The following is a 24,008-nucleotide window of genomic DNA, read 5'->3' as shown; positions in this document are numbered from 1 at the left end:
GTGTCAAAGATGGCGCCGACAGAAGCAAGGCCGGGCGGAAGAGGGGAAGTAGGCGGGGAGTGCCGGTGCAGGATTGGTGAACTCGAGTTCCCCACCCCTCCCTTCGGTAAGAAATCAGCCCTGCCCCTCACCTACTCGAGGGCGAATGAAAGACCTACGCAGGGTATGATTGGCAGGCTCCGACTGACGTCACTTTAAATACCATAGGTTAACTGTATTAATCTTTTTTATTTCTCTTTCGGAGCAACGTGTTTAATTACAATTAATTATTAAAAAAGCAAAACACATGAGAAACCTGGCCTAGCTGTTTCCACCAAATCTGCTCCTGGAACTGGCCTAGGGGGAAAGGGGGCTTTATTATTTATTTATTTTTATAACTCTTATCTTCCCACCTTTTCCTCTACGACGCTCAAGGCGGCGCACATGTTTCATGGCCGAGTAGGGATTAAAACCCTGGTCTCCCTGATCCTAAGGCAGGGGTCTGCAACCTTTAAGACAAAAAGAGCCACTTGCACCCGTTTCTGAAGAAAAAACAACAACTGGGAGCCGCAAAACCATTGCGACATTTAAAACAAATATATCTCCGGAGCCACGATCTGAGAGCGGGCGGGAAGGTGATGTCGGGACGGTGCGTGACTAACGCATGCACCGCCCCCATGCGACGTCACAGCCAGTACAGCGCCCGCCACAGTGAGGAGTGTTCGGGTGCACAATGCGCCTCCTCCCCTTGCTAGTATCCGCCCCGGAGCCGCAGCAAAGATGTAAAAGAGCCACATGCGGCTCCGGAGCCGCGGGTTGCAGATCCCTGTCCTAAGGCTACAGTACAACACCCTGGTAGATCAGGGTTCAAATCCCCACTTAGCCATGAAGCTCATTGTGTGACCTTGAGCAAAGCACTACCTCTCGGCCTCACCTACGCAGTAAAAAAAATATATTGATGGGGCCTTCGCTTGCTCCTTATTTGACAGCCTCAAATTGCCATATCTCTTAACTAGAGTTTTGTTTTTTTAAAAAGTGAAAAGCAAGTAACCCAGAGCAACCCTCAGCCACTTTTGTAACTGGTGAGTCATGCTTGGGTGATGGGGGCAGGAGGTAGAAGGACAAACAGCAGCTCGCTTTCTCTCCCTCAGTTGAGCACTTGCATCATGCAGGCATGACTCACTCTATGGGAGCCTCAACTGCCACTTCTGCAAACAACAGACTCCAGGGAGGTAACAAAAGAGAGTTCGCCTTCCTTAGTACTGCCGGCATTAGGGGAAGTGGGGCTGCAGTCACCAAACCTGACTTGAGCCCTCTGCCAATTTGGAGACTCTTTCTGCAAACAGCTCTGTGTTCTGGATGTGCAACTCCCTCTTGCTATCATTGGCAGGGATGCTCAGCACCGTTTGGAAATAAAGCCAGGCTCTTCCCACGCTTTGTCTAGTGCCAACTGAAGTGGATAGAAATCACTTCTTCTAGAAGTTGTTGCAGCAGCCAAGAATCCTGAATTATGAGCCAGTGGTGGTGTGCTGGTTAGCGTTGGACTAGGACCTGAGAAACTGGGGTCCGAATCCCCACTCAGCCATGAAGCTCACTGGGTGACCTTGGGCCAGTCACTTACTTCCATTCCTGGGTAAGGTGATTGAGAGAGCGGTTGCTGAACAGCTTGGTAGGTTTCTGGATGAAACATCTGCTTTGGATCCATTCCAGTCCGGCTTCCGTGCTGGTCATGGGACCGAGACGGCTCTGGTCGCCCTAACAGATGATCTCCGCAGGCAGCTGGATCGAGGCGGGTCGGGGCTGCTGATTCTTTTAGATCTGTCAGCAGCCTTTGACATGGTCGATCACGAACTCCTGGACCACCGCCTTGCCGATGTGGGGATCCAGGGCACAGTCCTTCAATGGCTGCGCTCGTTTCTCTCTGATCGGGGACAGAGGGTGGCGCTTGGGGGGGAATTGTCATCGCGTCACTCCTTGGTGTGTGGAGTGCCGCAGGGTGCGATTCTCTCCCCGATGCTTTTTAACATCTTTATGCGCCCCCTCGCCCAGCTTGTCCGGAGTTTTGGGCTGGGCTGCCATCAGTATGCTGATGACACCCAACTCTATCTGTTGATGGATGGCCATCCTAACTCGGCCCCAGACACACTGACCAGATGTCTGGAAGCTGTGGCTGGATGGTTACGTGGGAGCCGGTTGAAGTTAAATCCTTCGAAGACAGAGGTCCTCTGGCTGGGGCGGGACGATATGGGATCGAGGGGGCAACTCCCATCTCTTGCGGGGGTGCAATTGGTGCCAGCACCGTCCGTTAGGAGTTTGGGTGTAATCTTCGATACCTCCCTTTCTATGGAGGCGCAGATTACAGCTATAACAAAGGCGGCATTTTTCCATCTCCGCCAAGCTAAGCAGTTGGCCCCTTATCTCTCTCGCCCTGACCTAGCCACTGTGATCCATGCGACGGTCACCTCCAGACTGGATTATTGTAACTCGCTCTACGTGGGGCTGCCCTTGAGACTGACCCAGAAACTCCAGCGGGTGCAGAATGCCGCAGCGAGACTCCTTACAGGGTCTTCGCCGCGGGATCACATTCATCCGGTGCTATACCAGCTGCACTGGCTCCCGGTGGAGTACAGGATCAGGTTTAAGGTGCTGGTTTTAACCTTTAAAGCCCTATACGGCCTAGGACCCTCGTACCTACGGGACCGCCTCTCCTGGTATGCCCCACAGAGAAACCTACGGTCTACAAATAATAACACCCTCAAGGTCCCAGGCCTCAGAGAGGTTAGGTTGGCCTCAACTAGAGCCAGGGCCTTCTCGGCTGCAGCTCCAACCTGGTGGAATGCTCTGTCACAAGAGACTAGGGCCCTGCGGGATCTGACATCTTTCCGCAGGGCCTGCAAGACAGAGTTGTTCCGCCAAGCTTTTGGTCAGGGCGCAGCCTGACTCCCTCCTCTGGCAACCGGCACAGAATTTTGTTTAATCGGTTGCCATCAATTTGATTTTAACTAATTTTTATAATGAAATATTTTTAGAATGTGTTATTATTTGATTGTTATTTGATTGTTGTTAGCCGCCCTGAGCCCGGCTCAGCTGGGGAGGGCGGGATATAAATAAAATTTATTATTATTATTATTATTATTATTATTATTATTACTCTCAACTTAACCTACCTCACAAGGTTGTTGTGGGGATTAAATGAGGAAAGGGAGAATCATGCAAGCACCTTGAGTTCCATAGTGGAAAAGGTGCAATATAAATGCAATAAATAACAACAAATGCCACGTGTGCAGTCTGACTAGAGACCCTCAAAATACATATACAGTGGTACCTCGGGTTAAGAACTTAATTAGTTCTGGAGGTCCGTTCTTAACCTGAAACTGTTCTTAACCTGAGGTACCACTTCAGCTAATGGGGCCTCCTGCTGCTGCCGCGCTGCCACCACACGATTTCTGTTCTCATCCTGAAACAAAGTTCTTAACCTGAGGTACTATTTCTGGGTTAGCGGAGTCTGTAACCTGAAGCGTCTGTAACTTGAAGCGTATGTAACCCGAGGTGCCACTGTAGCTGCAAGCAAAAAGTCGGGAGACATTTCAGCATGTCCAAACTAGTTAGCATAGCAAATATGGAGCACACAGAATTCCATGGCCCTCATTGGCTCCTTAATGTGATGTGGCCAAGATGCCACGTTTTTGTTACCAGACAGACACACCAACCTGTGCCAGGCAGCCTCTGCACAGCCTTTGATTCACTTTGTAAACTTGCACCTGCTCCATCAGGTGAAGGGGACGTGTTAACATTTCCTGCAGTACAGATGAGTCACGTGCATGCAATGGCGGTGAAAGTGTAGCTGTGGGGCCCACATTGCTGCAGCATTCAGCACACATTAAGATGGATCCACACAAACATTAACTCTTTTGAGCTGTAGATTTTGGGAAGAAAAGCAAAGCTGGTGCAGACAGACAGGCTGTCTGCTGTGTCCTCAGTGGCCCTGGAAAGTTCTGAATCATCAGCCCAAAGGCATTTAAGTCCAGCTCCTCTCCTGTGCCAGTTACCCCTCAACATGTGCTAGGCAAGTCAGCAGACTTGGCAGGAAGAGCAGCTTTCAATGCCTGCTGGAGGAAGGAGGGGGTGCTGCTCTTTCATCTGCCTAGAGAGTAGCTGAACTTAATGGTGGGAAATAACAGGTGGCCTGTTGCCAGTACAGTACCTCTTTTGTGGGGAAGATGGTGGAGAAGCTGCAGAACTGCAAGTGTTCCTGGATGACACTGGTTATCAGGATCCAGGTTTAGGCGTGTTTTTGGGAATTAATTGGCCTTGGTCACCTTGATGGATGACCTGTAATGGGAGAAATATGGTGGTGCATGGCCCTGTAACAATTGCTTGATCTCTCAGCAGCTTTAGATAGCATTGGTCATGGTAACCTACTGGATCACCTGAGTGGGATGGGTGGAGACACTATATTAGTGGTTCCACTCATACCTGCTTGGTTGTGTCCAGACAATAACACTGGGTGGGGGACTGCTCTTTGACATTGTTCTGGCATTGATATACAAAGCCCTGAGCAACTTGGGCCTAAAATACCTGAAGCCTGAACTGTTATATTCCAGCTTGACCACTGAAATCCAGAGGGGTGATGTTAGTTGTCCCCCCATGTTACAGACTGACATTTAGAAACCAGACATTTAGCACCACTGGTCACATAGCCTCTGATGTACCTGCTTACTCTGCGCCTTGGAACCTGACTTCTGTACCAAACTGACTTATGCATTAAAACTTTTGGAAGAAATGGTGTTGAGAGTTCTAGTTCCTCATCCAGCTGAGAGCCAGGACAATTCCCAAGCATTGCTTATCCATGGTGCAAACCATTCTCTCCTAACAAAAGAGCCATAGTTAGCAGCAACCTGCCCTCATAGTACCTGCTGCCCACTTTGGAGTGGGGCTGCCAGTTCAACTAAGTAATGCCCATGGGTGAAACGCAAGGGGGAACTGAGCAACAGTTATGGGATGTTAGTAAGGCTGCAGCCGCCCTCCTCCATTATTTTCAGAAGAGAAGGCATTACAGTCTCCACATGTGCTTCTGGCAAAAAGAGATGATGCCCAGCAGCTGTATTATGAACTGAATGCACTCTGTCAGATGCAACTTCAGATCAAACAAGAGGATGAGTGAGAGAAGGGCTCAATGACAGGTTTATGTTTTGCAATCCTTGGGCATCTCCTACTGGAAAGATGTGCTGCAGCAGAACTAAGAAAGCTCTCTCTGCCCATGGCTTTGGAAAACCACCACCATTAGTCAGCACTGGGCTAAATCAGACTCCTACAACTCCCATTAGTCCCACCCAGCATGAGCAATAGCCAGGGATGATGTGAAGTGTAGTCCAGCCTCTGGAGGGCACCAGGGTGGAAAAGGCTAGGCAAGATAGACCAAGTTCCTGATACTACTACATGTTCAGATTGCATTATTGAGGTTCCAGAGCCAGCGTGGTGTAGCGATTTGTGTTGGACTAAAACCTGGGGGACCAGGGTTCAAATCCTCACTCAGACATTGGGCCAGTCACTTCTTCAGCCTAACCTACCTCACAGGGCTGCTGTGGGGATGAAATGGGGGAAGAGAACTGTATATGCCACTTTGTGCTCCTTGGAGGAAAGGTGAGATATAAATGTATGTATGTATGTATGTATGTATGTATGTATGTAAGTAAGTAAATAAATAAATAAATACAGAGTCAAGCTCTGTACAAGGACTGAGTGCTCTCTCATTTGTAATTTAACCTTGGCTCAGCTGCTACTTTCCTCAGCCTGCAAATCCTTGTTAAAGAGGGATGATATGAGGATTTTCAACGTACAAAAAGGTGCTGGTTGGTCTGGTAAGAAACAGTTTGTAAAAGGAAAGTGGATCTTAAAATTTTGTAAACAGTTTATTTGGAAAAATGAGGCTGAGAGGGTGAAGAGTATTAGTCCACAGAAAGCAAGAATCCTATTTGTTGCTAAGGTCAGTTGTATTCGAACTTATTCTTACCAAGAGACCTAATGCCCACTTCCCCTTTCTATAGAAAAGTTTGGTGAACTCTTGAACTCAGGAAGTGCAGCCAGGTAAGGCATCTAGAAAAATCAAGGAGGGTTGTCTACAGGTCACTTCTAATCTCAGTCCAGAAAAATGTGCTTCTTCATCAGGAGTGCAAGCAATGTCAGACTGAGTTTAGGGCACATGGCAAATCCAGGGCACTAGCCTGCTCATTTGTAGCTCTGCTTAAGGAACTCCTTCCTGCCCCTGTCTCGGCCACCAAAAGTGCGAACTCTGTGAATGAGCTGCAGCTGTTTCTCAATGGTGGTCGTGATGTCCATGTCATCAGGGATGTGGACGTAGCGGACGTTCCTTCCCGTCACAAACAGATCATCCAGCCAGGTGGAATGGCCACACCGGTCAGTGAACGTCGCCTCGGCTAGGCGGATGTTCATGAAGGCGTCAACATTGGTGATGCGTCCCACAGCCATGCTCTCGTCCCGCAGCTCCACAGTGGTGACGTGTCCGTGAAGGCCCTGCAGCAGGATGACAAGGCTGTTCTCTGAGATGGTGCGCTCCTTCACGGAGTGGCTGATCTCCATGGCGTGGCACCACCTGATGGCTGGAACAGAAACAGGAGGAAGAAGAGAGTTCAGTGAGTTAGCCCCATTAATCACTTTCTCTTGTGCTATATAGAGAACGGGTCTGTGCCAACCACGGAATTCAGCTCATGATTTTAAAATCACAGTTCTTGTTTGTTTTGCTTGGAGTACACAGGTGAAACCTCAAAACCCAAACTGAGGCTCTGCAGGATCTCTAAAGGAACCTAAGCAAGCTTCAGTACAGAACTCTGTGTGTTGGTTGGCCTCTCCTTAGCAGCCAGGCAGTAATAATCAAAAGGGGCTGAGCCCATGATCTATCATCTGTCCCAAAGAATCTGCACATGCCCAGAGGCCAACTGCTCAGCAACCAAACATTCTCACTTGGAAGGAGCAGCAGTAAAATAGTGAGAAAGCTATAGATAGGTAGCCGTGTTGGTCTGCCATAGTCAAAATAAAAAAAATTCCTTCCAGTAGCACCTTAAAGACCAACTAAGTTAGTTCTTGGTATGAGCTTTCGTGTGCATGCACACTTCTTCAGATACCTGAATTTCTTCTCTTTCCCATAACATATTTATGTATACTATATGTGCTTCAGTGTAAGTTGCTGCAAGACCTATTTGGTGACAAGCAACTAATAAGTTTAGTGGTGCCAGGGCCACTGAGTGAGGAACACTGTTACACTGGGTCCAGACTCTTGAGCTTTCTTTCTTTCTGTGTGTTTTTTTAAATTGAATTTAACACTTGTAGAAGGAAAGTGAGGAAGTAAAATGTGTGGGCATTTGAAGCAATCACTATTTGAAGCAATTGCTTTGTGATATGAGCCTATTCCTGCTTTTCTGTTTTTAGCCAAGGAGTACAGTCACAGCTGTGACCCAGAAGTGCTGTGGGCAAATACATACACCGAGAAGAACCCTCAAACTTGGAAGCCTTTAAAAAAAAGGATTGGGCAAATCAGCGGAGAAGGCAGTTGATGCTTCCTACCCATGATGGAGGCCAGGCTCTGCCTGCACGGCCTGAGGCAGATGTTTCTTAACGCCAGCTGCTAGAAACAGCAGGAGGGTGTGTGTGCTGCTATTGCCCTCTGGTCCTGCTCTGGGGTTTTCCCATTGGGAGCATCTGTTTGGCCACTGTGAGATGAGGACACTGAGCTAGATTGGCCTCCTATGCCTCAATCTAGCTGCAGCCGGGCTGTTCTGATGTTCTTCTGTAAAACAACTTCCAAGTGGCCCAAAGAGTCCCTCTCACCAAGGAGGTGGCCTTCTAGTGGGGAATGGGGCCCGATCCACTCATGGGGCCTCCTGGGCCGCAGGAAATCCTGTGGGCGCAGAAAGCAAGCAGGCCGGCCGGCCGGCAGGAGAAGCAGACCCAGGGGCTCATGATAGGGGTCCCCAGAATGAGCTGCCCTGGCATAGGTGTAGCCAAGGGGGGCAGGTAGGAGCAGCTGCTCCCTTCAATAAAAATAAATAAAAATACAGGGGGTGGGGGCAGAACCTCTGTTAGCTAACAAATGGCCCTAACAAAAATCCTGGCTACGCCCATGCCCCCTAGGCCTGCTCCTGCCTGCCTAACTCTCGCTGTCTCGCTCTCCGGCCTTTCGCTCCGCAGGCAAAGCCAGGGAAGGGGAAAGGGCAGCTCGTGGCGGCTCCTGGTCCGGATCGGGTCCCGTGCAGAAGAGGCACACAAAGCGGAGTCTCCGCTCGCCTACCTGTCTTGGATCTCCCGCCTCCTCACCCAGCGCAAAAGCGGAAGCACGCGTGCGCAATCGACAGGGGGCTTAATCAAAGAGACTTCGCTCCTCATTCGCCGGTTCTATACCCAACCGGAAGAAAGTGGAGCAGTCCCATTGGCCAGAATGGAAGAAAAGGCGGGGCTCGAGGTGGGGGAGGAGAAAGCTGGCTTGTGATTGCTCCGTTGCTTCCGCCCATAGCTGGTGCGCTCGGAGATTCGCTTTCCGCCCTGAAAGTGACGCAAATAAGCCACCTAAAAGCTGGAGAGGTTGTAGTTTCGGTGGTGTTGATGGGCTCCTTTGCTCCAGCTCAAAGCCGCCTTAACTCTCAACTAAGCATGCTCAGAATTGCCGGTATCCGGGTGTGATTTTACGAAGCACAGTAACATCAGACTGCAATCAAGTATTTTGGAGCAACCCTTGTTGAGCAGCGTAATGCTTCCTGCCCGGTAAACATGGCTAAGATTTAGTTAACTACACATGACGAGCTGTGTATTAAGCTGCATTTTTCAAATTTAAAATGTTTTAAATAAACACATATAGTTTTTATACACTATTCTTTAATGGTAGTAATGGATTTATAATTAGCTTATAATAAAAGTAGAACTATCTTCTCTAATAAGCAGCTTTTGTTCTGTGCAAATAGGCTAGATCTAGTTCACCAGAAGCAGCTTAGTCATGCTGGCCACATGACCCGGAAGCTGTCTGCGGGCAAACGCCGGCTCCCTTAGCCTATAGAGCGAGATGAGCACGCAACCCCCGAGTTGTGTGTGACTGGACCTAACGGTCAGAGGTACCTTTACCTTAGTTAGAATCTATTTGGGAGTCCTATGCAAACTCACTTAATATGAATGCATCAGCTCCACAGAGACTCATTAACCATTTTACCAAACCTGCAGGCAGTTCCATCAGCCTGATGACGAACATCCTCGGTGATCATCCACTGGTGATCACACGCTTGAGATGGTAGACTGTTTTGTCTATCCGGATTTCACCATAACCAGCAGCCTCCATCAATGCTGAGCTGGACAAGCATATTGGCAATACAGCTACGACAATGTGATGCTAACATCCCATACCAAGATAAAGGTCTACCATGCTTGTGTGTTGAGCACACTGCTTATGGAAGTGAGTCATGGGAACCTTAGAATTGTTAGGAGCAACCCTTCAACGCCTTACATGTGTGCTGTGTCAGGAAGCTTTTGGGTATCATCAGGGACGTGCTCTATGGGAAAATGGCTTCAGGCACCAGGCCTGTTGGCCAACCAACTCTGTGTTACAAAAGATGTCTGCAAATGTGACATGAAGGCTGGTAGCTTTAACCCCACTGTGTGGGAATACCTTGCAGAACACTGGAGTGCCTGGAGATAGACAGTCAGGTTGTGTATCCATAGCAGTGACCAGAGGAGGAAAGACCACTGGGAGGAGTGTAGAGAGAAGAAATGCCATAGTGTATCTGCACCAGCACCACCAGATGCCTTCATCTGACCCAGCTACAACAAAACGACTCTCTTGTATTAGTCTCAACAGCCACGGCAGGTGCTGCAACCATCCAATAGATTAGCTTCACCCCCAAAGGCACACTCCTTCACTGTCTCCTGAGACAGATGGATGCCAACAACAATACTTAAACCATGCTGTCCCACAATCAGAATTGTCAAGGTTTTTGCCAGTAGGGCTGCTGTGCCTTTAACAGCTGCAAAAGCAGCAGAAATTCATCAGTGGGAGAGGCATCTAGGGCAGCCTTCACAAACCTGGTGCCCTTCAGATGCTGTTGGACTACAACTTCCACCAGTCCCAGTTGTTGGCCAGCAACACCTGGAGGGCACCATGCTGATATAGGGAAATAAACAGTGGCAACTCTAGTAAGAGTGTTGTTTCTCTCCTCTGTCAATGTATGTCTACAGGGATTTTCAGAGCTTGCAATCCTCTGCACACTTACTGGGAGGAAACCCTACTAAACAGAGGGGGATTTGTTTATGAGTAAACTTCTGGACTTGGCATGTGAGGCGGTGGGTTATCACAGGACAGGTGGGGTGGAGAGAGCCTTAAAAGGTAAGTGATAAAAAAGGCAAAAGGACATCTTGTTTCTGGTCTTTATTGCTGCAACTAAAAAGACCTTGGTTGCAACACCATTAAAAACTTGGTCCCCATAAGCAAAATGAAGAAACTGGTCTTTCTGCTTGTGTTATAACACACTCACAAACTTAACTAGTGATATAACACAGTTTGGACCTTTAATTAGGAAGCCTATAGAGGGAATCTGTGTATGCACACAGGACATAAATGCCCACTTTCTTTCCAGATGCTCCAGCTTCTAACTCTGTGAGGCACAATCTAGGTCCTTATTAGCACAGGAATGAAGCTGCTATTTGACCATGACCCCATTTCACCAAAGCCAGAGACAGAATTGGTCAAACACATCTAAGCAACATCCAGCCTTAGTGACCCAACAAAAATGGATGACCTTGGTAACTGCTCTGTTCTACAGGAGGCTGACAGCCAGGTGCTCTCCTCCTCAAGATGGAAGAGACTTGCATTCATGCTCAGCATCCAGCTCATCCATCATTGCCAGCAAGTCAGCACCCTTGCTGATCCTCTCCTTTGGTTCTTCTGCGACCTCGAACTCTCCCATGATGCGAGCCAGCTCCTCATTCCGTTGAGGGTCCTATTTAAAAGAGTCCAATTGGTTCTACTTATGGGAGAACATAAATAATAAATTTGACAATTCAATACTTTATTTTCAGTAACCAGCTTTAAAAAATCAATTTAACCTCAGTTGCCAGAAGCAACAAAACACCGTAGTTTTGATTTTAAGAGCATCAAAATGTTCCTCTGAAAATCAAAAGGAGCTTTGACTGCTGTGAGGGCAGCAAAAAGCATTCTTGGTTCTCAAACACCAAGTTCCAGGTACATAACACACACCTCATATGAAACTCACTACCACAAGATGTGGCAATGGCTACTGGTCAAGTTGGCTTCAAGGGGACTAGACAGTTTTTATGATTATCAATAATAAATATTAAAAGCAAAAAGAAGGACACTAGACAAATTCATCAAAAAGCGCAAGTTATCACTGGCTCTATGGAACTTCTGTTTTCAAAGGCAGCACACCATCTAAGATGCAGGGAACAAATATCACTGGAGTGCTCTTGTTCTGCCAGGTTCTGACCAGACACTGTTCGAAACAGTATGCTAGGATAGAGAGGCTCATGTTCAGATTCAGCAAGGTTTTTCTCAGTTATGTTCACAGAATGTGGTGGCTTCTCTCCCCCACGCTCCCCATGTGTTATCTTCTTTTCATCTTTTATGCAGGCTGATCAGGCAGAAGAGATTCTGCTGTGCAGTCTAGAGTTCTGTGAAACTCAAATGCTTGCATGCCCAACTAAAATTACCCCCCGCAAGTTCCTTACCTATTTTGTTATTTTCTGGAAGTAACATAGCAACAAACATCAATAACAAACATCACCAAATGCACATTCCTTTAGTTCGAAAACTATTCAGCTTACTCACGAAATGAGAGGCTAGGGGGCAATGAGTGCATACCTTGTCTGCTTGTATGTTGATAACTTGATACAATAATTCCTCTGGGCGGGTCAGTGCAGCATGTCTTGAGGAAAAGAATAAAGCGCTGTCACAGAATTGTAGAGTTGGAAGGTTAGATGAGAGTCATCTAGTCCAAACCCCTGTGATGAAGGAATCTCAACTAAACCAGCCATGATTAAATGCTATTCATTTGCAGATAGAATGCTACAAATGCAACCTGTTTGGTAAGCTGTAATGCCTCTAGCAGCTTTTGGCATACTTCACTTGTTTGAATTTTTAATGAATAGCAATTCCCTGACAATTGCTCCCTGTTGCTGCATCTGATGAGCTTTTTCTGCAACACTGGTACTAATTAAAGAAGGTTCTGCAGCAAAGGTTCCCAAAAGGAAGGGGGGTGTCATGCAAGGGCTTCAGTACATGCCTCTCACCCATGGATTGATTCAACTAGATGGCTGAATGGCCACCTCTCACCCACACCACCAATAAAGCAAGTGAGACTGATCATACTCTTCCTCCTCATCTGTGGTGAAGAGATTCAGCCGGAAACCAGCCTCGTTGCCAAGGGGCTTCTTGATGTCCAGGCTTCCCATGAGTCTGGCCAAGAAGTTCAGCTCTTCTTTAGCGAGAGGGTTTGGAGCAGTATTCTCCTACATGGAACAAGAGTGGGTCTGTTACACGGAGAGGCAACCAATGGCAGTATTGGAAGAGCTTTGTTTACAGGGGTTGTGGCTGCCTAGCACTATAAAGGCTGCAACAAAGCGGTCTGCTGGGGCTCTGGCATCTTGGTTGAAAGCAGCTTTGCAACTGACATTTTTGAAATTGGGACATAAAAGAGCATACTGTATATGGTTGTAGCCGAGTATGTTCTGGCATGGAAATTAATATGCCTGAGATAGGCATGATTGTTGATTTCAACAAGCCTTTTTTGAGTACGATTAGCCTTGGATACAACTTATTTACATATCATAAAATAATGTCTAGAATAATCTATAAAGCCAGCTCATTGCTCCAGAGGTTATCAGTTATCTCCACAGAATTAATGGCAGCAACATGCAACTTACAGAAGATGAATTACTGGGAGATATTTTGGTGTGAAATTCATAATTAAGTGGACATCTAAATCTCTCTCTCTCGCTCTGGAGATCACTGGGACAAGATGTTTATGTGTGGCCTTGGCTCAAAGTACTCTCTGCCCCCAATAGTCTCTCAGCCCTCAATGCTCTTAAGCAAACACCTACACTGGCTTATAGAAGTTGCATTCAGCAACAGACACAACCTGATCAAAAGAAAAGACCAGAAAAAACAAACTCCAGGTTGAAAAGATATGATAAAGGATGCTCTGTCTGAGCAAAATGGCATCCAGAGAGAAGGACTGATTATATTACTAAAGGATACAGGATCCTAATCTGAAACAGAAAACATTTAGTTTGTAAAGTGGTTTTCAGCACAGCACTACTTAAGAGCAGCCCTCTCCAACATGGCGTCCTCCAGATATTTTGGACTACAAATCTCACAACCCCTAATCACTGGCTGTTTGGAGCATTGGGAATTGTAATCCAAGAACATCTGGAGGCACCAAGTTGGGAAAGGTTGATTAAGAAGGTAGACTAAAGATACTGACCTTTACACGAGATGCCAAATTTTTGGCTGCCCCCGACATGTCTGTCTCTACAGGCCGACTGATGCTGTATCTAGAGGTAATTGATAAGGCTTATAGTAGACACACACAAAAAAACTGCAGAGAGCCCCCAACTGAAATGTGACTTTGCATTCCATGGCTTACATGTTTGTTCCCAATTTGATTACTCTGTCTCCATAGAGGTCGAATGAGCCTTCTCGATATGGAAGCTGGTAATTTCCACCACTGACGAACTCAGTCCTCTTAATTTCATCCCCTTTACTGTTGAAAAGTCTGAAAATTGCAAAATTGAAGCACTGTGGTGACTTCTAGTGCTTTTGTGAGCAAGGAAGAATAACCCTCTATCTCACAGAACAGCTGGGAGAGTTAATAAAAGGGAATTTGCTGGCCTAAGGTAGTGAACATACACTCTTTCCTCTACCCCCAGCAGGTTTGTCTCAGTCAGAGGACCCATCCAGCCTGGCACTAGGGATTCTCCTTAAGATTGGGATAGATGGTTAACTAGGTGCAGCTGATCTATCTAGTGGCTACATGGAAAAAGCAGGGTGCAAGGTAGAGAGGTCTAAGATTCACCTGATGAGCCCTGGAACCTCTGTTCCCCAAGGAACTGGACCAGAGGTTGGCAGTACAAAATGGCCATTTGAGTTCTGTACTTTATCTTTGAGGAGGATGGAAACCTGTGGAGGAAGCACAAAACTTTGTCTGTAAAGCGGTCTTGCTTAGAAAGAATTTCTGCCCAACACCTCCTTATTCCTGTATCATATCATGCAACTTCACCCAGGGATCCTTGCTCTACTGTCACAAGTCCCTGGACTGATGTGTAAAAATGAAAAAGCCACCCACCCTGATGTGTATGTCCTGGAAGAAGATGAGCAATGTCTGCCGGATGAGCTGAAGTTCGCCAGCAGAGAGAGAGCCGTATGTCTGCAGAATAAAATAAGAATAAATCCTTGCTGCTGCTTTAGCATTATTCAAGTGTATGAGTCACATGGATGTTTAAGTGCTTCATGCATCCTCATAACTGTGGGCAGAAGATTATTTCCATTTTGGTGACAGGCAACTGAGAAAGAGCAACTTTTCCTGAGGACACCCCAGTGGCTATTTAGTTGCTGCTGGGATTTTAAACCAAGTCTCCCAGATTCAAGTAAACTTAAATAGAAATCTAACCCCCAGTAAAACATGCTTGTTTTATGAAATCATGAATCCATTTCAAAACTTTTGTTACTTTTTGAATGTTATTAACATCAGTATTGCAACACTGATATAACCCTGGTAACAAGATATGCTTGCATTGTATTTTACTCAGTTGTCTTATTTCTGCTTTCACTGGTGAAATCTCCAGACTTACAGTGCAGCAGCTTAAAGGGGGAGCACACTACACAGTAGAAAACCAATATGAGGGCATGCTCCAATATGTTTTGCCTTCGTATTATTTCCCCCCATAGTTGTACATACATTTGAATGGAATCTAAAAGGTATGGTGTGCTCTTACATCAATGAGTTTCCTAAAGGTTGCATCAACCTGGGCCAGAGTTTTGGGTGCTTCATAAATGAAATCTTTGATAGCATCCAGGTGGTTGAAAGTGATGAGTAAAATGTCTTTGGGCCGAGGGCAGAGTAGAACTTGGTACTTGAATGCCATGGTCATTAGATCGTAGAGCTACAAAGTAAGGAAACTGGAATTAGTTAAATTACAGAGCCCAGGCTGAGCCTTATTAGATATTAATCAGCTGTCTTCTTGTGCAGTTGGCTGGATTTTATTCTGTGAGCCACCCTAATAGGAGCCTGTGCTTGGTTAGACCTGTCTTGATATTGCTCTAGTTGTCACTGCTGTTGCATCGCCTTCAGCTCCCTTGTCTACCTAAGCTGCCATTCTCCCCTGAGTCAGTTATCACTTTCCTTTATCCCCCAATTTTTCCTGAATGTTAAGTATGAGAATCCTAGTTCCATTTAATGACAGCACTTGTTGACAGAGAGTTACCTGAATTCCCCATAAGACATTGGGGGAAACAGAAAGGTTCATCCTCACCTTATCCATACTGGGTGCATTCAGTCTCATGATTGAGGCATGAACCAGACGCTCAAAAACTGTCCTCAGGGCCTTTCTTGAATAGAGCTCCTGCGGCTTAAATAGCTCGTCCATAAACTTTTTATTGAATATACCCCCTATGATGTCATTCATAACTGAAAAGACAAAAGATTCAAAAGTATCACAAATGGATCGGCTTTGCTTTTGTTTCACAGGAAGACACAGACAGTTATAGCTGAGGAGGGACTTGCAAAGGCCACTCTCCAACTGAAACACACCATGCCCCACCAATGTCTTCTGTGCGAAGCTGTGATCCTCTCCAAATCCCCTTCAGTTCAAGGAAACTTGCACAGAAGCCATTCCCAGCCTTTGTTACCAGTGACTTCACGAGTGCTGGTAGAGATACAGGATCTGGAAACGGTTTCTTTTCTTAGTAATGAGACACGGTTGCCCTCATTGAAACTACTGTTTACAAATTCAATAAATTCTAAGAGTAGAACAGCAGATTATGGTAATCTGAAACAATTTGTCTTCTTTTGCATTTGCAAACTGCATCTATTCTTTTTCTTCTGCGAACATTTTATAGAGGCTCCCGAATCCATGATAAGTAAATTGAGGTAGAAGAGAATCACAACACCCTGTCCCCCATTGTTTAATCACTTGCAGTTGGGCTGATAACCACAACTAAATACTGAGAAGTAGATAAAATAATTGAAACAATATTCAGATGTAGTGGTCAGGGTTACTATTGCCAGAGGTACTACACCAGTAATACTCAAGCACTAGATGTTATTTCTTTTACATTCAATACCCAGTACTGTGCAAGCAGAGTTGGCTACAAAGAATCTCTCATGTACCATAGTAGGTATCCCTAATGCTAAGAAAATGATATTTGGTCATGTAGATAAGTCTTGAACATTGGAGAGAATCACTGTAAAAACCAGTCTTAGAAATGACTGTGTACCTGTGTACAGAGAAAAGGTTAAAATATTTCACCAAAATGTCAAAATTCTGATCTTAGGTGCCTGGGATCTTCCTAGTCAAGCTGAAATTAAATACAGTTTCCTGTATGGGACCTAGCTGCTACAGAAACCATATTCATGTGGATACCAATAAAATCTGAGCTTAAAAGGTTTTGATCCTGATCTGTTGCCCAGTACCGTCCCCTCCTCACACTCCCTGGTGGAAGTGGACAAAGGCAAACTCTTCTTCTGGTTCTCTATGCCTTCACTGGAAATTTTTAAACAGAGGTTGGATGGACCATCTGCCAGGGACTTTTAGCAGTGATTCCTGCATTGAAGGGGGCTGGACTAAATGATCATTGGTGTCCTTTCCAACTCTACAATTCTGAGATTCTATGCCCAGTTACAAAGTCTTTTCTAGCTCCCATTTTCATTCTCCCTTGTGCTAAGTAGCAGCAGTTGTTCAATCTAGTATCCAGCAGGTGTTGCTAAGCACAGAGAGACTAGGATGGATAAGCAGAGCTTTTAGTGATGCAATTCTCTCTTGACCCGCTCCGATGCAATCCTTAACAAAGCTGTAGTAAACTCTCCTTCAGTGTATGCTTCTAAAGAGATTTGACAGAGTTCTGCTTCTGTGCTTCTCTGTCAGCCCCAGCCAAGAAAACTCTCTAGTAGTTTGGAATTGGACAGAAACATGATCACACCAAATAGTGACCTCTGACATTTTGCACTATATTCATGTAACTGAATGAGATAGTACATTGCACCACTGTCCCAAAATATAAGTCACTAGGGGTGGTAGAAGATTAGGATGCTTGCCAGCCAGTTTTCCTCTCAACCCTCAGGGTGGCACAGGGTGTTTAGTGCCAGGTGAGTGACTAAACTTTGGGTTGGTAAATGAAAGTGGAGAAATCCTGCATTGCTCTACGATCCACACCTGAATCCTGTGGTGGAATTGCTTTTTTTCTTTTCTTTTTCACTCCTAAACAGTTTGGTTTATTAAGCCACCACCAATTAAGACTACCTAGTACAGTCGCTATACACAGCATTTAGGGTAGCCATTAGCCATAGGTGGTTAACAATTCCTCCATACCAAATCCACTGGTCTGGGCTCCTGTGACACATAGGCAAATGCAGGTGGGCTAAAATTCAGCCACCAAACAGCATTTTAAAAAACCACAGACTCCCTCGTTCCCTTATTTACCTGCAGACTCCTATGCATCTGAGCAATAGAAACAGAGATATTGTAACATTTGGGGGTTATGTTTGGTTACATAGTTTACTTGTGGGGGAAACATACCTGGTGGTTTCTTCATCTCAACCCACTCCAGGTATTAAGCATGATGCAGAAAAGCATGATGCAATCTAAAGATATGCAATAATGCCATACTAAAGCAGCAGCAAATTTTGGGATTTAGTTGTGGATTAAAAGACATTGTTCAAGGCAGAGATGCAGTAGGGCAGGAAGAGAGCAAGAACCACTGGATACACTCTGCCTGCATACTGCTCATAGTATGCATGTACAGCTGCTCCTTTGCCAACAGAGATGTTCAGCAATCAGTTGAGCTACTACCTAAGATGAATTTTCCAATAAGTTTTTTTCCAAGGCACTAGTGAATTATTTTTATGTTTCAGGATCATTCCTGCCTGCTTTTAAAATGCAGAAAGCCCTAGTCAAGCATTCTCTTGTTCGTCAATTACACCTGCTACAGAAGTGTTGAAGCAGCTGGGAACAACTATGCAGCTGTGTGTATGTACAACATGCCACTAAAAATGCTGTCAGTCAAAATTTTAGTCATTAATCAGTCAAGTTTTTACAGGAGTTCACCATCATTAGAGGTTCCGCATAGAGGTTTCATTTACAATCGGTATATAAATTTTGTTAAGAGAAATAAAATAAAACCACTGCAATCAACACACAGAAGGCCTGTAGGCAGTTCATAGGTTTTAAAAGCACATCCTAATATATATGTGCACTTTGACAGTCTACTGCATTTATGGCTTGTTCTTGGTTCCTGTTCAGCTATAGCAAAATCTTTCAACTCTGCATGTCGCCTGTTTCAGTTAGACAGAAGGCAGTTGAGGGTTGTGGCTGTTGATGGGTTAAAAAAAACTTGGTCAATTGACTAATCCAATATTGCCAAATAATGGTCAAGTATTTTCAAAGCAAGAAGACAGTCATCAACTGATTTGAGACTTATACTAATTACAACAAAATTGGAAAACTTTTACTTTAAAAAGGGGAATGAATGATTTATCTTTAATACATATTTATTTTGGCTTCTTCTCCAGAAACTGAGGGCAGTCCGCCCATCCCTCAGTGTGTTCTCACAACAGACCTGTGTGTGACCTAACCGCAATCGCCTAATGACTTTCTTGGCTGAGTGAGGATCTGAATCTGTGTCTTCCTAGTCCTAGTTTGACACTTTACTCATCAATGACTGCTTCTGCTCCTGTTTGGAACTGCCTGTTAAAGAAGGTAGCCTGTGGAAAGTGTTTTGATGTGGAGTTTGTCACTAGCAAGCAACCCTCGTGCCTGCCCCTGCTAACAAATGATAACCTAATAAAATAAAATAAAAAAATGACAAGTTGCCATATTCACAATGGTATTCTTGAAATATGTGATAATATGTGACCAGAGTCAAATAACAGGCAATCTATCTTGCAAGCAGAAGGTCCCAGGTTCAATCCCTCATCTCCATGTAGGGCTGGGAGAGACCCCTGCCTGAAATTCTGGAGAGCCGCTGCCAGTCAGTGAGGACAATACTGAGCTAGATGAACCATAGTCTGACTCTGTATAAGGCAGCTTCCCAGGTTCCTAACAGTTGCCCAGCATGCCAACACTACTATAAATTACTTAAACTAAAGTCATAAGAATTGACCAACGAGGGTTCAATGAATTTCTTCCAGGATTTGCTATAAATGTGGTACATAATGTTGTCAGTCACCCGAGCTCCAGAAATATAATGCTGCTGGTCTGAAGGGATCTTCCAATAGCATGCCAGAAGATACTGTGTATGCATAGTTTGGAATCTCAGTGAGAGAAAAAAAAACCTCTTTGTGCAGGGGGCTAAAAATGTTACAGTACCTCGTCTCCTGTCCACATCAGTCCATTCATCTACACGAAGCATAAAACAGAAAAAATGACGGGTCAAGTACTAAGAACAACAAACTGACAAGCAGGATGAAAGAGGGGAAATAAGTAAAAAAGAATCCAACAGTATTTAGTACCCTGCTGCATTAGAGCTGCAAAGCAAAGGAGAGCTTTCAACTAATATTTTAAAGTGGCAAAAAAAAAAAGCCATAATGTGTGGAGGGTAGGGGTGATATACAGGCATTATAAAAATGGACCTATGACACTTCTGTAATCTCACTCCACACATTGTGGGGGAAAGAAGCTTATTTTCCCAGCATAAAATCTGGTGAAAAGGCAAAGTATTGCAACAGCTGCACAGCCTTGATGTAGAGCATTCACTTCAAACAAATGAGATACAACAGAAATAATTGCACTAACTGCTCAAAATGACTGTGCTGACTGCTGAGTATCCTCAGATCCCCGTAGATGAGTTACTGTGCTAGAGCAACTCCAATACTTCTGAGCAAATGTAATCTGTACAAAGCCATTGCCCCATACTTTAAGTCTGAAGGTAGAAAAAATATGATACATGCATCCTGGATCACCAAGAACGTAACAAGATTTGTTTCCCACCTTTCCTCTTGAGTTCAGCCACTTGTCCAGTAAGCTGTATGACGAATTGAACTCATGCTATTTACCAGCCCAAGATGTAAACACATGCATATCAGTAGCTTGGAATTTTAAAATAAAAAAATTCCTTCCAGTAGCACCTTAAAGACCAACTAAGTTAGTTCTTGGTATGAGCTTTCGTGTGCATGCACACTTCTTCAGATACACTGAAACAGAAGTTGCCAGATCCTTCTATATAGTGAGAAGGTGGGGAGGGGTGTTACTGAGAAGGGTGGTGGGAATGGGAGATAGGCAGATAGCTGAGAGAGCCTTTTATTTTGACTATGGCAGACCAACACGGCTACCTATCTACTATTGGAATTTTAAGCGTTTCTGCAGTAGAATTACCGTAGTATACTATAGGATTTGATGCTGGTGCCTAGAGAACGGAAATCTTTTTCTAGTCCTTTTCACCTGCATCAGAATGTCAACCATGACTTACATTATTATTTTTATTTTACATTTCCTTTTAATGGTCTGTTTCTAGTACAGTATGCCCTCAACTTATATGAGGGCTATGTTCCAGGGATCACACCTAAAGTCAAAATCATGTATAGTCAAAATATATTGGATACAATGGCAGGTGGGATTGCCAAAGACCTTTTTCCTGGATGCCTGTCCCCTTCTTTATTTTTATCCCCCCCCCAAGTGTGTAAAGCTGAATGCGCATAAGTTAAATTTGTGTAAGTTGTGGGTACCTTGTACATCAGGAGAAACATTCACTTTCAATGCTAGCCTTATATGCTCATACCCAAGAAGCAGCAAAGCTATTCTTCAAGTACCTAGGAAGCAGATCAGATAAACCTTCCCCCCCCCACCTTGAAATGGTGGGGCGATTGTCCATGAAATATGCTGTTCTTCCAAAATGCTCTGAGGGACTCCAAAGTGTAGCATGACTGCAGCTCCAAGTGGGAGGGAAGGGTCTCGACATGTTCAGTAATGGGTAGTGGCATACTATGGCAAAGGAAATTGTGGAATCCTGCAAAGGACTTATTTCTAGAGAATTCCATTAGAATGCTAAACATTTCCAGCATTCAGCTCACCATGTGGAAATATTCTCCCCTCTCAATGTTCCCAAGTACTACTAATGTGGCAATGTCTTCAGAAATGTTGATCCTAACAAGGTTACCAGTCACTTTAAGACATAGAACTTAAAACTGTCTGCACAAGTTGTCATTCAGATATGGTGGCAGAACTTTATAAAGGCTGTTTCACATTCAACATCATTTTATTATTCTATAAAGTTGCCTGGTCAGAATATTGTAAGTCACCCAGAAGGTTGTAATCTGTGACAGGGGGAAGTACATTACTCTGAAAAGCTGCTCTAGGTAGGACGCCTTGGCTGGCCTGAAAATTTACTTGCAACTGAAGGTACCGTATGTAAATGTAAAGGACCCCTGACTGTTAGGTCCAGTCGTGGACAACTGGGGTTGTGGCGCTCATCTCGCTTTATTGGCTGAGGGAGCCAGTGTACAGCTTCTGGGTCATGTGGCCAGCATGACTAAGCTGCTTCTGGCAAACCAGAGCAGTGCATGGAAACACCGTTTACCTTCCCACTGGAGCGGTACCTATTTATCTACTTGCACTTTGACGTGCTTTCGAACTGCTAGGTGGGTAGGAGCTGGGACCGAGCAACAGGAGCTCACCCTGTGGCGGGGATTTGAACCACCAACCTTTCTAATCAGGAAACCCTAGGCTCTGTGGTTTTGAAGGCATGTAAGAGCCATCAAATAAATGATGTACTATAAGAGTTCAAAATTACAGCTACAAGGAAATTGTCTGATATGGGGATTCAGGAGAGTGTGGTATTAACAGTTGCCAGGCTCTGGAAATTGAGAAAGTTAGCTTGTGCAAGGAAGCAATTACTTAAATGGCTCATGGATTGTGTAGAGAATGATCTATGGTTACAGAGCCCCAACACCCATACTTGGGTTTTTTTTTAAGGTAAGACCTTCTCCCAGCTCTTGGAACAAGACTGGAGAGATGTCTTATACAGTGAATAGGAAAAAAGGGACTCCCTATACACTCACAATAAAAGCTTGGCTTTGCACTGAGATGGTTGGAGAAAAGCCACCTTTCAACTACCTCTGGCTCATGGCTGGGGAACCTGTGGCCCTCCAGATGTTGCAGGACTACAACTCCCATCATCCCAGACAAATGGTCATGTTGGCTGGGGCTAATGGGGATTGCAGCCTGACAACAAGTGGAGGGCCACCCCTGCTCTAAGCACACTTATGATCAGGTGTACTTGATTTGCCTACCTCAACAGGTATTGGGAAATGTACACCCCTCCTCGAGAGGTCTGGAGGGTGGCAACACGAGAACTGGCCTTCTCTGCAGTGGCTCCCTGTCTGTTGAATGCTCTTCCCAGGGAAGTGCGCTTGGTGCCTTCATTATACACCTTTAGGCACCAGGCAAAAACGTTTCTTTTTAAACAGGCCTTTGGTTGATCTGATTTGACATCCTTTGCCCTTTTAAAATGTGGCCCTTTTTTGGGGGGGGTGTTTTTATTTTGATTATATATATTGTGGTTTTTATGTTGATCTTTTCTGTGAACCGCCATGAGACCTCCGGGTATAGGGTGGTATATAAATTCAATTAATAATAATAATAATAATAATAATAATAATAATAATAATAATGACCCAAGACCCAAGTTGTAAGTGGGCAAGATACTATATCACACTAAGGTGTGCAGAGCCTTCCCTAATTTGGTGCCCTCCAGATGTTTGGGGCTACAACTCTCATTGGGCCCAGCACCATGCGTTCCTAAGTCCAAAACATCTGGACGAGACACAGCAGATGCGAGTTGCCAAAAAATGGTCCTCACAGCTTGGGGCAGGGTGTCTTTCACCCTCGCCGTGGCACTCGCCCCTCCCAACCCGAATAGGCTCAACCCGAACTCAATCACACCAGCCCCTCCCCCACCCCATTAAATGACACCCTCGCCCCGCGTTGTAGCCGAAGAGGAAAGGGGTGTGTGGGTGTGAGAGAGAGCGCGGTATAGGCGGGGCCCCTCCCAGACCTTGGCGCGCCTTGTCTCCCGGGATGCTTTGCGCGCGCAGCCGCTGGTCCACGATGTAGAGCATCTCCCCGCCCAGGTTGAGGACGAGCAACGGCAGCGTCCTCAGCGACATGGCCGCGGGACCCGCACACGGCCGGGCTTCCGCCCAGGAGGCAAGCTGTGGCTGCGACTCTGATTGCGGCGGCTGCTGCTACGACGGCAGCGGCCCCGTTGCCTGGACAACGCTACCGCCAATCGGAAGGCTGCTTGCTGGCAGGTCTCGTCTCCTTTTATAGGTGGAGCTTAGGTCTCCGCCCACAACTTCCCTAGATGGGCTTACGGCCCGCCCTCTCATCCTCTTTCCCGCCCTCTCATCCTCTGGCGTATAATCGAGACGGAGTCGGATGTTAATAGGATGAGCTTTTTATTGGCGCATGCGCAGCTCAAGATGCAGTGTCCAGTTCTTGCCCCGCGTGTCTGAAAAACACAAGGAAAGTGGGGAAGATTTAGTAATAAGAATAAGAATAATTAATAATTAATAATAATTTATTATTTATATCCCACCCATTTAGAAGCTTCAGACGAATTGGCAAAAATGACCAGGAAAATCAGAGATCAAGAGGACCATAAATTTACTAAAGAATGGTGATTTTTTTAAAAAGTTACTTGAAAGAGCACAGTAAACAATTGAAAACCTTGGCAGGATTTTACAAACACTTGCAATGAAGCGAGAATTATGATAAAAAGTGAGTTTTAAGAAACATGGAGAATATGATAC

General features: G+C 45.3%; 2 protein-coding genes and 1 long non-coding RNA gene across 6 annotated transcripts; 1 reads left to right on the top strand and 2 right to left on the bottom strand.

Moving 5' to 3' along the window:
* Nucleotides 1-5,872: 5,872 nt before the first annotated feature.
* Nucleotides 5,873-8,385, bottom strand: LSM10 (LSM10, U7 small nuclear RNA associated). Of its 3 annotated transcripts, none has more exons than XM_083511728.1 (2): nucleotides 8,285-8,385; nucleotides 5,873-6,599 (listed from the first exon to the last, which is right to left on the bottom strand). In XM_083511728.1, exon 2 carries the CDS (start codon nucleotides 6,577-6,579, stop codon nucleotides 6,208-6,210), a length of 372 nt encoding a protein of 123 aa, XP_083367854.1. In that variant the 5' UTR covers nucleotides 6,580-6,599; nucleotides 8,285-8,385; the 3' UTR covers nucleotides 5,873-6,207. The 3 variants fall into 3 exon arrangements, with proteins under 3 accessions (XP_083367854.1, XP_083367853.1, XP_083367855.1); XM_083511727.1 differs by having other exon boundaries at nucleotides 5,873-6,592; nucleotides 8,285-8,364; XM_083511729.1 differs by lacking the exon at nucleotides 8,285-8,385 and adding an exon at nucleotides 7,825-7,989.
* An 867-nt stretch (nucleotides 8,386-9,252) lies between these two features.
* LOC310710697 lies at nucleotides 9,253-19,078 on the top strand. Its single transcript, XR_014528189.1, has 2 exons — nucleotides 9,253-9,433; nucleotides 18,774-19,078. It is a non-coding gene; the product is annotated as an uncharacterized lncRNA (long non-coding RNA).
* OSCP1 (organic solute carrier partner 1) lies at nucleotides 10,388-23,490 on the bottom strand. 2 transcript variants are annotated; one of them, XM_083511653.1, is made up of 11 exons: nucleotides 23,252-23,482; nucleotides 19,570-19,599; nucleotides 15,520-15,674; nucleotides 14,983-15,150; nucleotides 14,334-14,414; nucleotides 14,064-14,167; nucleotides 13,635-13,763; nucleotides 13,473-13,542; nucleotides 12,359-12,498; nucleotides 11,852-11,915; nucleotides 10,388-10,973 (listed from the first exon to the last, which is right to left on the bottom strand). In XM_083511653.1, the coding sequence occupies exons 1-11, from the start codon at nucleotides 23,361-23,363 to the stop codon at nucleotides 10,824-10,826; spliced, it is 1,203 nt and encodes a 400-aa protein (XP_083367779.1). In that variant the 5' UTR covers nucleotides 23,364-23,482; the 3' UTR covers nucleotides 10,388-10,823. The 2 variants fall into 2 exon arrangements, with proteins under 2 accessions (XP_083367779.1, XP_083367780.1); XM_083511654.1 differs by lacking the exon at nucleotides 19,570-19,599 and having other exon boundaries at nucleotides 23,252-23,490.
* Between the last annotated feature and the right edge of the window lie 518 nt (nucleotides 23,491-24,008).

This window comes from Podarcis liolepis (assembly GCF_965112155.1).
Source record: "Podarcis liolepis genome assembly, chromosome: 7".
Taxonomy (NCBI): Eukaryota; Metazoa; Chordata; class Lepidosauria; order Squamata; family Lacertidae; genus Podarcis; species Podarcis liolepis.
This window is presented reverse-complemented; position numbering and strand designations above follow the sequence as displayed.

Bases quoted from the DNA above. Each gene is read 5' to 3' on its own strand.
- LSM10 (XM_083511728.1), bottom strand. From the start codon at position 6,579: ATGGAGATCAGCCACTCCGTGAAGGAGCGCACCATCTCAGAGAACAGC.
- OSCP1 (XM_083511653.1), bottom strand. From the start codon at position 23,363: ATGTCGCTGAGGACGCTGCCGTTGCTCGTCCTCAACCTGGGCGGGGAG. The intron at 19,600-23,251 runs GTCTGGGAGGGG...TGCTTCGTGTAG, and splicing joins GGGAGACAAGGCGCGCCAAG to ATGAATGGACTGATGTGGAC. The intron at 14,168-14,333 runs GTGGGTGGCTTT...CTTCCTCCACAG, and splicing joins TCCAGGACATACACATCAGG to GTTTCCATCCTCCTCAAAGA.